At 38.6% G+C, this 13,546-nt stretch overlaps 2 protein-coding genes across 3 annotated transcripts; both read right to left on the bottom strand.

Annotated features, from left to right (window-relative positions):
- Positions 1-2,534: 2,534 nt before the first annotated feature.
- Positions 2,535-4,904, bottom strand: LOC146519064 (red-sensitive opsin). The gene is made up of 6 exons (XM_085158626.1): positions 4,723-4,904; positions 3,754-4,050; positions 3,453-3,621; positions 3,192-3,357; positions 2,861-3,100; positions 2,535-2,771 (listed from the first exon to the last, which is right to left on the bottom strand). Exons 1-6 carry the CDS (start codon positions 4,823-4,825, stop codon positions 2,673-2,675), a joined length of 1,074 nt encoding a protein of 357 aa, XP_085014752.1. The 5' UTR covers positions 4,826-4,904; the 3' UTR covers positions 2,535-2,672.
- Positions 4,905-10,212: 5,308 nt separating this feature from the next.
- Positions 10,213-13,283, bottom strand: LOC146519063 (blue-sensitive opsin). 2 transcript variants are annotated; one of them, XR_014873968.1, is made up of 6 exons: positions 12,739-13,283; positions 12,095-12,263; positions 11,804-11,969; positions 11,365-11,604; positions 10,639-10,803; positions 10,213-10,600 (listed from the first exon to the last, which is right to left on the bottom strand). XR_014873968.1 is itself a non-coding variant. In XM_085158627.1 (5 exons), the coding sequence occupies exons 1-5, from the start codon at positions 13,115-13,117 to the stop codon at positions 10,699-10,701; spliced, it is 1,059 nt and encodes a 352-aa protein (XP_085014753.1). In that variant the 5' UTR covers positions 13,118-13,283; the 3' UTR covers positions 10,213-10,698. The 2 variants fall into 2 exon arrangements, 1 of the variants encoding a protein (XP_085014753.1); XM_085158627.1 differs by having other exon boundaries at positions 10,213-10,803.
- Positions 13,284-13,546: the final 263 nt, after the last annotated feature.

Raw genomic sequence — 13,546 nt, 5'->3', positions numbered from 1 at the left:
CAAAACAAACTCTTGCAATCTTAACCCCAGAAACGGCCTGATTTCAAAGAGGACGACTATTGAAGCTGAGAAAGGTGGAGCATGCAAAGAATTCTGAGTTCGCAATCTGCCTTTAAAAAAAAATAAAAATAAAATAAATAAAAGCATTATCAGTGGCAGTCCATCCATAATCATATTTAATAAAAAGACTTGCATGATTAAATGCATGTTATCATTGCAGCCTACACGGCGTGCACCCTGCCTCTCACCCTATAACACCTGGGACAGTCTCCAGCCTCAGCATGACCCTGAATTGAATTAGTGGAGTAGAGAGTAGTGGTACGTGAAACATGTTAATATTAACCTTGTTTTATATGCAAAGTATAAGTGAAAATTACCATTAAATTCTGAATACGGTTTTGTTAAAGAAAGGAAGAGTAATTTTAATTAAAACATTAGCATGTTAAATGAAAACAGTTAAGATTTATTTTTTTTATGTAAGTTCACTCTTGATTTAAAGTAGCAGTTTGGGAGCATCAACAATATTTTTAAAAGAAAAGAAAAAAACCGTAGTCCACTGTGTCATGTTTTGTAAGCTCTCGAGAACATTGTAGTCTTATTCTCCTGACAGCAGAATGTGAGGCTTTAAGGTGTACACCTGAAGATTAACAATGTTATAAGCCATTTTTAAACCTGAACTAATCACAGTAAGACATTGTATTACTTTAGTAATACTTTATTACTTCTTTTCCAATGCAGAATATTTGCTAATGCCTTTCTTTGTGAAGTTGCTCTACTTTTTCGTGAGGTTGGCTGTTGCAATTCAAACTGTTCAGTAAGTAGTTCCTAATTTCCTTTACTCTCATTTCTGGTTATAAATCGGTTATTTACTTTTTTTTACTCAGTTAGTGTTGCCTGTACTGCTGAGTCATGCTTTAAAGGGACTAAAAATGTACCAACTGTATCAACTCCTGGCAATACTGTCCTATGTTGGCAATTACTTTAATAAACATGAGCGCAAGAGAGAGGAAGACACCCTACAATGAGTTGAAACACAAAATTGTTATTTATTCCTGCATATATGATTTTTGTCATCCATGCTGTGTCACTTTGTATGACCTTCACGATTTCCTGTCGTCACCCACTGTTGGTGGCAGTCCCATTCTCCCAACATCTGTAGCATTAAAGGGTACAGTCCTGTGCCAGACATCAGGTGTTTAATATAGTATAACATGTTAAATGCCACATTTGTATTTGTTTTAGCATGTTCAGATTTTACCCAAGGCATCAGAGGACACTGTTGCTCTTGCAGCTGTTTCATGATGTTCTGGTAGTTTGAGTGCCCGTGATAATGAAGGTGACAATTTCTCACATCCTCACAAATCAGATTTGCAGGAACGCCTCACGTTGGCCTCTGATGTCTGACCCTGTTTACTCCGTAACCCTTCACGTCTGGCAAGTTTGCTCTGGAACCTTTTAATCTCTCCGGATTGACAGTTCGCTTGAGGGAAGGGGTGAGATTTACCAAAGCTGGCATAATGGTTTAATCAGTGCACTCCTCAAGTCCACTTGCCTCACAGGCCAACATTAGTTAAGAACTCCATGTAGGAGAGGAGGAGGTGAAAGGCTCCTGGATGACTCTAAAGATGTTAACTTTTCCACTTTTTGTTTTTAATGTGAATGTAGACAAGCTGTTTGTGTGAACTTCCTTAACTAGGTGAGCAAAATGTGATTTTGTTCTGCATCTGTGTACCAAATATTTCTCTCTTGTGACTAGCTTCATCTTAATGTCACATCTAGTATTTATTTTTTATCAGATTTGTGTGCACGTGTAATTGACAGATATTGAAAAAACTTTTTTTTTCTTGGTATAAACTTTTTCAGGCATAGTCACGCAAATGTTTATCTTTACGTGGGCGTGTAAGAAGGAAATCTGACACTAGCTCACTGCTATAAATTTTGAATTATTTGATCCTCAGTTATTTATTTAGCTTCATTTTCTGAGTTCTAACATTGTGATGAATAACCTTTGATTCCAGTAAATCTCTTACAAATTTAAGAATTAGCCTTGCTGTTGTTTCATTAACATTTTTTAAGAACCATTAATTTGGAGCTGTAACACATATATATAGTATGTGATTAAGTTTTGTTTGGTTCTTCTTCTTCCAGCGACAGTTGAAGAAAACCAACAACCAATCCTCAAAAAGTTGGCCATTCTGCTAAAGATAAGAGGAGTGGTTTCCCGTTTTTGAGTGAAGTTACATCCCAGGTGGAAAATAAAGATGAGGAAATCTTTGACTCCCTGATCCAGTCAAGTGCTTTTGGCAGTGTATAGTAAATGTGAAGGTTTGTGCTACAGCATTTCAAGACACAAATGTTTGTAAGGTCTCCTGCTTAATATCAAATAATACCAGTGAAAATAGCAATAGTGGTCAAACAATTGCTACACTAGTAGTTATAAAATACACCAGCACTACAGCTTGAAATATGCTTGATATTTTTATTTACATTTGAAAAAAGACAAGTAATATAATGATTCATTTGCTTTATGTGTATTTTCTTTTTGCTTTTTCATTTGCCAGAGAAAGCTATATTTACTAAAAAAAAAAGAAAGAAAAAAGGAAACAATAAATATTTACTGTACAAATCAAAACATTTATCTTTTTTTTTCCCAAAATGGAGAACATGGATATTTATGCGGGAGCCACAGAGGAGACCTCTGTCTTTGATGTGGAGACTTCAGAGCCATCGTCCACTTGTTTGCCAAAGAGCTGCATGATGCATGTGCGGAACTGATTGGGAAGGAATAAAATAAAAGCATGTTAAAAACGAAAACAGATTTGACAGGGTAAATTTACCTTTGTGTTAATATTGAGCCCACCTGTCTGTTCATGAAGACATAGATGATTGGGTTGTAGATAGTAGCGCTCTTGGCAAAGTATGCAGGCATAGCAGCAGCCAGAGGGTGGAAGGCATATCCAGGGTTGGCTGCGGCAAAGCAGGCAAAGAAGGTGTAAGGTCCCCAGCAGACACAATAAGCCACGATCATGACGACAACCATCCTGGAGACTTCCCTCTCAGCCTTCTGGGTTGACTCTGACTCCTTCTGCTGCATGGCAACCTGTGGTTGAAAAATCAAGAATGTGAGATCAAATCTTCTATTCTCACATCTCTGAACTGAAGATTATAAAAATCAAATTAAAGTAGCATACAGCACGGATGGCCATCCACACAGCAAGGTAGCACAGGATGATGATAGCCAGGGGGAGGATACAGCAAGTAAGCATGAGAACAATCATGTAGGACTGTACTCCAGGGTCTTCACTTCCACTGAACACATCAGGTCCACAGGAAGTCTTCAGTCCATGAGGCCAGTACCTAAAGCAAGAAAATGCTTAGTCTCTAGTTTATGTTTAAAAGACTCTGTCTTTGTATGCATCTGTGACATTAAAAGAAGCAGCAGAGTAGTTTACCTGCTCCATCCAAACATGGGAGGAGCACACCAAACTGCAGCCCAGACCCAGGAGAAGACAATTCCAGCTGTGGCCCATTTGGCATCAAATTTGACATTTCCAAAAGGTTTGCACACAACTATCCATCTTTCCCAGGAGATGATTGTCAGGGACCAAAGAGCAGCAATACCTGTGTAAAGAAGCAGGATACTCAGTAAGTTTATTTACCCTGCAGCTTTACATTTGACATAATCCTGTCTTCAAATACTTTTACATTTAATATAAAAATAAATAAATAAATAACAAAACGGTGGCCACTTACCACAAACTGAGACAACATAGCCCTCAAAGATACACATTGGGTGTCCTAGAATGAAGTAGCCAAAAAACTGGTTGCATACACTGATGGTGCTGGCAAAAACAGTCTCTCCCAGATCAGCAATGGCTAGATTGACCAAGATCCAGTTTAGAGGGTGACGCAGTTTCTTAAACTTCATTGTGGCCACTAAGACGAGACCGTTGGTGAAGACTGATAAGACCACCACGACAAACATCCAGAGTGTTGCAATATTGTAAATCCATCGAGGTGCGATGTGGTAATTGGGACCCTCAAAGGGATCTAAAAGAAAAAAGAAAAAAAGAAAAAACAATTTGGTATCTCATGTTTTTGCACAACCTCTCTCCATTGCACTAACTGTGGTTCTAACAGTTTCTGTGTCTTTTCAAATGGCTTATGTGGCTTGTGTGGCAGATTTTCTTGGAGAAAGAGCCTGTACCCAAGTTGCTGCTGATGGCAGACCTTGCATGGCAGCTTAACAAGTGAGAGTACTTGTACGTGTACCTGTGAAAGGATCACTAACAGAATCGCTAACAGCACCACAGCACTACTTATGTGCTGTTATCATTCACCATTTTGACATACAACAGTCCAAACTACTTCATTAGATTTGAATCAGTTATATGAAAAGGGCCTCTGGGTGTTTATTTTTTGAAAAAAACAGCCCAGATCTTTGTTACCAAACTGAATGTATAAAAAGGATTGTTACCAATAAGATGTAACAATACTATAATAAGAATGCCACCATACACTGGTCGAAAACAGTTTTAAGTTACTCCTAAAAATGCACACCCAACTGTATATAGCATCATTAGTAGACATTATTGTTTCAAGACTAAAAGACTGATTTTGAATCCAGCTCTAGCAAGTCAAATAGCAATCTTTTCTTTTGTTATTTTGTTACAAGCTCCTATGCCGGTCAATTCATGAGAGAATAATACTATGATACCGTACCTCTGGTGTTGTTGCTGTTTGTGTAAGCGAAGGCTGATCCCCTGGTTGAATCTTCATGATACCGCCTTGCAGCAAATCTCTGTTTTCCCCACTCTTCTGCCATTCTGTTCTTAGAAGGAGGTCCTGAGCTGTTAGCCTTTCTTGTCACTTGCTACCTCCTTGGCTGCTTGGTGCTACAGATCTGACTTTTGCTTTTATACCTATGCTTCACAAACCCATGATTGGATTAGGTCACAATCAAATTATAGCTGTGATGTGCCTACTGGCAGTGCAGCACAGTGGCAAAGCAATAACCCTGAACTGTAATTAAAACAATCAACTAATGAGGTTAAGACAAAATGCTAGAATAATCTTGTTTGAAAGTGGATTTCCGTCCACTGTCTTCAGATAAGGATTAGTTTCAAGATCTTTGACCAACAAATAAATGCCAGTTTTGTGTCCTAATTTTTTCACACTGAGTTCTCTAGTGGCTCATTTGGTTTATAACCATGTAGAAATGAAAAGTAGAAACATAAAAGTGCATATATCTCTCAAATCACCATTTAACCTATAAAGTTTAGTACTTTCTTATACTTTTGAATACAGAGAGGTGTCAAATCCAGACACTTTGCAATATTTAATATTTATGCTACTGTGATCCTAACAGGTATATGTGTCAGCCCTGATTTGCATAGCACTCTCAAAGCAGCTTTAGTGGAGAAGTGGAGATCCGCGGTCCTATAATAGTGCAGGTTTCAGTTGTTGACCTGTAAGTAAGACACTTTTAATCCCTCCGGATAGAGGGTTCATCGGATTCTTTGACAGTCCTTTGACCCTGCAACACACGTCATAGCCCTTATGGCAAGTGGCAAGCAAAGGGAGGAACACTTTTTGTACTTATGAGCATTATGAGCAAGCCTCATGAAACTGGTTGTTTGAATGATTGTCTTTAGGCTAATAAGTAGCTTAAACAATAAACAAATTAAATGATAAAATCTAGAACTAGCTCATTCAAGATGAGTCACTTCATGATGGATCTGTGAGGGTGGCTATTGAAGACTTCATTTGGTTATAGGAAAGCCTGATAATTGAAAAGCTGGTAGTAATTTTATGGTACAAGACTGCGTGAGAGTGTTTTTAAATCTTTTCATGAGTTGCAAATTCAATTGTGTTTTCACATTTTTGACAAAGAGCACTGAACGCGATCTGTCTAAAGTTCCTCTGTCCTCAGTCTGATGCACTATCCTGCAGGGTAGTGTGTATCTGGGAGATCTGTTCCAAGTCGCTGTTTATGAAATCCAACTTCACACGTTAACAACAACTCGCAATTATGTGACAACTGGATGATAATTCCTGTAGCTACTTAATTATGTGATTAAATTGATATAGGAAAAAGCACTGGAGGATCTGTGTAAGCCTTCGGAGAACCTAATGCATCTGTGGCCATTGATCTAATGTTCAAAGTGTTACAAGTGAAAACCAGTACCAGAGATTTCTTAACAGAAACTGTTACATACCATAGTTATGATTTTTTTAATGACTAATGAGATAAAAGGTGGGACGTTGGTAAATATAGAATCAAGACATAACTTAATGAATGTAAAAACAAGGGTTTTTCCTCAAGATGAAAATTTCAAGTTAACAGAAAAAAGCATGTGTAGCTACAAAACAAGATTCTTTGAACTGATTAAAACCAAGATGAACAATGAGCAGAACTATGGGACATGGGAAGAAAAGCGTTTTCCATTATTTTTCAACCATTTTGAAGGCAGTGCTGTGAAATTAGGATGCAGGGGAACTGGGAAACTGCTGTTTATTGATGATTTAGCTGCTGAGTCAAATGGCGATGTGGCAATGTTTCAGTGTAAACATGGATAATAACAAGCAATATATACAGCAAAACAAACATGAGCTCCTTCAGACCGATAGTCTTAAATGACTGAGTCAGTCCCCTAAGCTCAACCCAACAGCTACAGCTAAAGCCTAGCAAAGTAAATACTATGTTTTCCTCTGGGGAGCCAACACAGTATTAGGTGTCCTTGGGTTAGACAGACAATGACTGCAACAATTAATTAAATATAGATTGACTTTTATTTTTTGGAGTTTGAGTCAAAGATATTAACATCTTAGCTAATGTTAGCTAAAACAAGTATAAGATAAAGGTTCCAGATAACACAGCTACAAAAACACTGTGTGATGCTAGCAAAGCACTAGATTAATATTTAGGATTACGGATGAGGTCTCAGTCCTGAATCATATTTAAAGTTGCTATCTCCTAAGTATTATTCATCAAGCTGACCATCATGCACATTTAAAGCTGAATAAAATGTAATTTTCAGTGACAGCAACAATGTACGAAGCTGCAACAATTATTCCTTAAAACATAGGTGTCAAACTCTGGCCCGCGGGCCACATTTGGCCCGCAGCCTAATTATATTTGGCCCGGGAAGCCATACCAAATTACTATCAGAGCTGGCCTACTGGTATTATACAGCTAATATATATATATATTGTTTAGTATTAAGCTTTGCTTGTTCCATATTTAGTTTTTCAGCAAAACGTGTTTGAGTCCATAACAAAAGATTCATTCTTATATCTGGAGGAATAAATATATTTCAATAAATATTAACGTCTGTGAAGGTTCTCAGTCATCCAGGTCATCGTAGTCAAAGGAGCTTGCAAAGAAAAGCGTCGGGACTTCTTTAAGTTACTTGAAGACGTTTCACCTCTCATCCGAGAAGCTTCTTCAGTTCTAAGGTCAAATGATGGAGAGTCCCAGATATAAACCTAGTGGGAGTGTCCCCCCACAGAGGGACAAAAGGACCCCCTGATGATCCTCTAATCGCCTGAGCCAAGGTGTGGAACTGGGTGTGGGTCCCAATCAGCCAGAGTTTCGGGTGAGTTCATTGGTCTTCATTGGACCCCTCTGTGGTCTTTCTTGACAATAACACGGAGCATAATAACAACATTTAAATCACACTGCATTCACTCGCAACAGAGATCATAAACTCGGGTAGCAGACGACAGTTTTAATCATTAGAGCAGGTTTAAGGAATCATGAACTGCTTTCAACTTTCAGAGCTGTACACTATGTTAATCTTTTTTATACAGTCTATGACCTAAAAAGACGAAAGCTGAGCTGCTTCGGCCAAACTATGTATAACGATTTGGGTGGAGGGAATTCCCTGTCTGATCTAGTGCCACCCAGAGGTCACAGCCACAGAAAGTGGAACATGTAGCCTACTTTTAGAGCAGGTTAACTAATGTGATCATTGTTAAATTTGATAAGAATGTTTTGTTTACGACTGCAAAACCAATGCGACGCTTTAAGTGACCCATCGGGTATGCTCCCGGAAGTCCGGATTTGCCACTGACTGAGGAGGATGTGTCAGTATTAACTGTTCAAAAAAACACAATTGAGGCAACAGGTCAGCGCAGTAGGTTAATAGTTCATTTCTGTTGTTAACGGGCTGTTTAACTTATTTTCCAAAGCCTGTTGTCTCCGAGGGGACTCATTGTAATGCACTAAATATAAGTGTGACTCAGCTCCTTGGCTGTAAATCACAAAGTAGCTGTCAGGTTTCAAATATCTGATTCTGAAAGAAATTCCTCATCTGCAAAGTTTCATTGTGGATCTTTCACTGGCTACAAACATTACCATAACTGTAACATTATATGATAGCAGCACTGCACCAGTGTTCCTAGCTGAAGACGTTGCAAGGACAGCAGCTGTGTTGCACCACCTTCTCCTGTCTTAGCCGTGAATGTCTAACCTATTTGACACAGTGAAAAGTGAGCGAAGATTTCTCATCTCCAAGCAGGCCAAAGCAGATTATACGGACAACTCAGGTTGCTCCACAAAACAGATTAACACAGAGTAATTACTTTTGGCATGCTCGCTCCGTAACACTTTAATCTCTCCGGAGCAGCGGTTCATTTCAGAGGAAAGCTAAGGGTCCTCAAAGCTGCTGTAGTGGTTTACCTTAATCCCTAACTCTGCAGTTTTGTTGAGTCCACTTCTTGCACGGATAGCAGACATGCAGATTTGATAAGAACCCTTCCTCGGACAAGGACTTTACACCAGGAAAAGGATGGACCCCAAAACTGGAGGGAGTTGTAAATTTTCTTTATATTTTTCCACTTTTGTATTTCCAACTGTGTCTCTCTTCATGCTAGCACTTGCTAACAGTTTCCACCTTAGATTAGGAAGCAACAGTGGGTTAAACAAAGACATTTCTAAAATGTGAAGTTAACTAGGGATCTATCTCTTAATGTAAATTTACATATCACCTGAGAGGTAGAGATGATGCTAGGTAAAGGGCTTTTTGGTTTTGTTTTACTCTGGCTGCTTTTTCCACGTGACAGCGTGATGTTTCGAGGGTAGGTCTGGAATTCCGCTAGTTCTGAACTATTCGCGTTTGTCAAAAGTTCACTACTAGCAGAACTCAGATCTGCTCCCGACTATCGACTGGTATCTCCATGACCATAGTCACTAAGAGGTCTGGTTTATTCATTCGCTGTCTTAGGTAATTTCCAGTCATTAACTTGCAGTGACAGGAAATGACTGCAAATTGCTCCACTGGTGTGACGTGAACCAGCTCCATCTTTGCCAATCTTTACTTTCTTGTGTTTACTTCACACCAGATAATTCTGATTAATTTCAAATCTGTGTTTGAGGAGGATTTGATGATCAAAGTTTTTACTCCTTCTCTCCTGCTGTACAGATGTGCAAAAAAAGAGATCAATTCCAGAAATATTAGTATGATGTGTGATTGTGTGACTTTCACTTCTTAGCAGCAATGTTTCTTAGTAATCTTAGTTTTTGGTATTTTGGCAAGGACTGTTTTTTTGCGTTAACAGGGTTAACAGAGTTATAGATCCAAAATGTAACTTGCAATTTTCATTTAGGTTTTTGATTTTTTTTTTTTTTTTTAAAAAGCACCAAAGGAATAGTTATAGTTCCATTTTTAGATTTGTTTGTGTTTTCAGTTGCAGAAATACCCCGATATGAGTCACTGTGAGGTCAACAAACCCCCTTACATCAATTAATATTTTGATTTCAAGCAAGCAAAAACAGAGAATATTTGGCTGCAGCTGCCTGAAAGATGTGACCTTCAACCATCACAATCATCTGGAATATAGAGTTTCTTATATGCATGTGTAGGTACATATAAGAAACTGCATATGCATGTTTTGATCTAATCGAACATTTGTTATGATTACGGTATGGAGGTGGATGCCTTAGAGGCACAGTGTCCTCTGATTGCTTCACCATCAGCATGAATTTGAAGAAATCTACCATTTTATGAGGAAAAGGGTGCATGTGTTTGTGTTTCTGCATAAAGAGTACACCACAAAAGACTAAACTAAAGTGCAAAACTAGAACCATTTCCTTCACTTCAATAACATTGATGTGCATTTGTGGATTTTCCTTTTACCTCAAGTATATCCTGTTGATCCTATGAGCCCATCTATGTGATGAGCTGATCCAGGAGCAGTAAATGTTGTAAATATAAGCAGCAACATTGTGTCCAGTTTATTGGTTTTCTCTTGCACTACACCACTACACATTAAAAAGATAAACAAATAGATTATTTCGGGCTTCCTATAATAACTGCAGCACAACTTATCAAACATATTTACACATATTTCTATCATACTGTAAGTATATCTGAAACCTAATATGGGTTTTGATGACCTGAATGTTATACTGAAAAAAAAACCAAACAAACTAAAAACTAAACAAAACAAGATTGTTAAAATAAAATATAATGCTAAAAAGGTATGCTTTAGTATCATGTCCATCATTATGTGCAGTGATGAGCCTTTTAGAGACACAAATAGTTGTTTCATCAATGAAATTTATTGCATTTTTTTAAAACATTTTTACTGCATAAAACTATGTATCCGTAACAATAGCAAAAATACGTTTGTCACATTATTAGCATTTCTGTGCTATGTTCAGTATGCGAGCTGTCCAAATGGGGCACGAGTAACCTATGAAGGTGCAACTTTAGAGACTTCAGTGGTAGATTGACTTGATGATGACTCTTCATCGTCACCTCCGCTCATTCCCAGCATCTGCCTTAGACACGAGCGGAACTATAAGAGAATAAAGAAGAAGGTTTTGGTCACTTCTTATTAATCTGTTTAGTAGTCCTTGTAAAAAGCCATCTTAGTCACATTAAAGTGTCTCAGGGGAGATGGAGGGGACTGACAGACCACCACTCAGTGCAGCATTAGCATGTTACCAGCAGTGATGGATAAAAGCAAAAGCTGGCACAACAAAAGTCAGTGTGATTGGAGGGCAGTAACTTATTATTTACTCCCTCTTGATGTTTTTTTTTTTTTTTTTTTACATTTTCATGAAAATTGACAATAAATGAGTGTCTTCTTTTTGTTCCATGTTTATTTAGGCTCAACTGCCCGTCAGATTTTGTCTTGGAGGATGGGTCAACCCTTTTGTATTTTCTAACAGCCACCATTAGAGGGCGTCTGTGGCCGACTCAGTCACAAGCTCAAATAAAAACAAAACAAAACACAAAGCTGATGTTCCATGTTTGTTACTCTGCTTAAACTGAGCAAAGCTTCAGTTTAGTGAAATGGATGCAAATTTAGGCCAAGTTAAATTTATTTCACTCCGAGCTGCCAAAGATTTTTCACCTGCTTATTGAGGAGGATGTAAATGATTGGGTTGTAGACTGTGGAGGCCTTTGAGAAACAGGAAGGAATGGTGGCCAGTCTCAGGTCGAATGGCTGCCCACGGTTATTCACAACCCAGACGGCAAAGGAGGCATATGGCATATAGCACACCAGAAAGCCCAGCACCATGATCACCACCATCCTGGTCACTTCCTTCTCTGCCTTCTGGGTGGAGGCAGACTCTGCTTGGGCCTTTACTGCCTTTTGAGACAGATCATTTGTCAGAATCAGCATCAGACTGGAAAATTGTAAGTATAAAAATATATTTTTTCCTTCATTCCCACCCCTTCCCTGGTTTGTTTTGCCTTCTAGTATTTCTCTTTAATAAAAAAAACTACACACAACACAATCGCCCTAAACATAGGATACGACAATTGCTAACCAATCTCATATTGCCTACCGCTTTCAGCATGAACAGCAGCTGTGAGTAGCAGAAGACGATGGTGGAGAAAGGAACAGCAAAGCAGAAGCAGAAGAGGAACATCACGTAGGATTCATTGTTAAACTTGTTGCCTGTTGTGTACCAGTCTGGGCCACAGGAACACTGCATGCCCTCTGGGATATACCTAGAAAGAGAAACAATTATTTTCCGCTGTGGTATATGTATACATATGTTATTAGCCCTAAAAGAACCATTTACTTCAAGGTTAGAGCAAATGAATTATAAAGTGCTTAATCTATATGTACTCACCTGCTCCATCCAAACAGAGGTGGAAGTGCAGCGCTCAGACCGCAGACCCAAGTCAATCCACAGCATGCTATAGCGTGGCTGGACCTGAAGGCAAAGTTCCCAATTGGCTTGCACACAACCAACCATCTTTCAAATGCTACCACAGCAAGAGACCACAGGCTAACCATACCTGCAACAGGACAAAGATAATGATAACTACGTTAATATTTAGAAACAGTAGCTGCTTTTTATATATTGGCTCACATAAGCACATAACCAACAACTTCTTTAACAACAACAGTGCCTTATGTGGTATTCTTTGAAAAAAAGAACATTTTGGTGCTCAAAATAAAGTTAGCTTTATATAGTACCATACGGTATGCAATGATATTGGCACCAGTATACTGACAGCTCTATTTCTCCTACAAATAAGGACACAGTATGTATTTTATGTGTCATGGGAAAAACAAATAGCTTATTATTATTATCATTATTATTATTGCAGTTAAGATTAAAAAAAAAATCCCTATTGAGAGCGCTTTGGTTGACAAAAACTGGCATAGGTCAAATCTCTCACACGCATCATTTTAATTCAAGTGTAATAATATGATGCATGATGTAACCCTTTTTTCTTACTTAACAAAGTCTATAATTATGCTCCTTACCACCAAGAGTTGCTGTAAATCCTTCAATCTTGCATGCAATTGGACCAGGGAACATGTATTTAAAAGCAAAACAGATGAAGCAGGTGAAAGAGCCCGTAGAAGAGACGAGGAGGTTCGCAACAGCCAAGTTCACCAGGATGTAGTTTAGATGAGACCGGAGCTTCTTGTATTGGACAGTACATGCGATAGTGAGGACATTGATGATTGTGCCGGCCACCCACAAGAAGAACATAAATGCTGACATGGAATAAAAGATCATCGGGCTTCCTAAATGGTCCTGGGGAACCAGGTATGGGCTGAAGGCTGTGATATTGTTGGTGTCCAGAGGGATGGGGATCCAGAAGTCATCTGGGAACTCAGTGGGACGATTTCCTCTCATTTTCTTAGATGGAGTTTGCGATCAAAATCTATATCTAACAATATTAAATAAAAAAACTTTAAAAGACTTCAAATAAACTGCATCTAATTTCAAATAGTACTCAGAGATTTCATTTTTCCTTCCGTCTTATATCTGAGATGCTCGTCTGTCTGAAGCGGAGTTAACGGCGGCATTTATAGGAACTTTGATGATTGCTAAGGCTCAACATAATTGGCTAAAGGACAGGATTTAAAGCTTTCCTTGCATTCCGATAACAACGTATCCTACCCAATAGCTAATACACAGATTACTATCGCATTACCAGACTTGGCAAGGATCATCTCATTACATCCTAGTGTAAGGGCAGTGTGTTTGTGAACCATATAATCTGATCTACAGGGACTTCCAAGAGGTCAGTGCATGCATCTCCCCCTCAGTACTCCAGGTTGT

Source organism: Neolamprologus multifasciatus, chromosome 5 (assembly GCF_963576455.1).
Source record: "Neolamprologus multifasciatus chromosome 5, fNeoMul1.2, whole genome shotgun sequence".
In the NCBI taxonomy this organism is placed as follows: Eukaryota; Metazoa; Chordata; class Actinopteri; order Cichliformes; family Cichlidae; genus Neolamprologus; species Neolamprologus multifasciatus.
The sequence above is the reverse complement of the archived record's forward strand: the minus strand, read 5'-3'. Positions and strand labels throughout refer to the sequence as shown.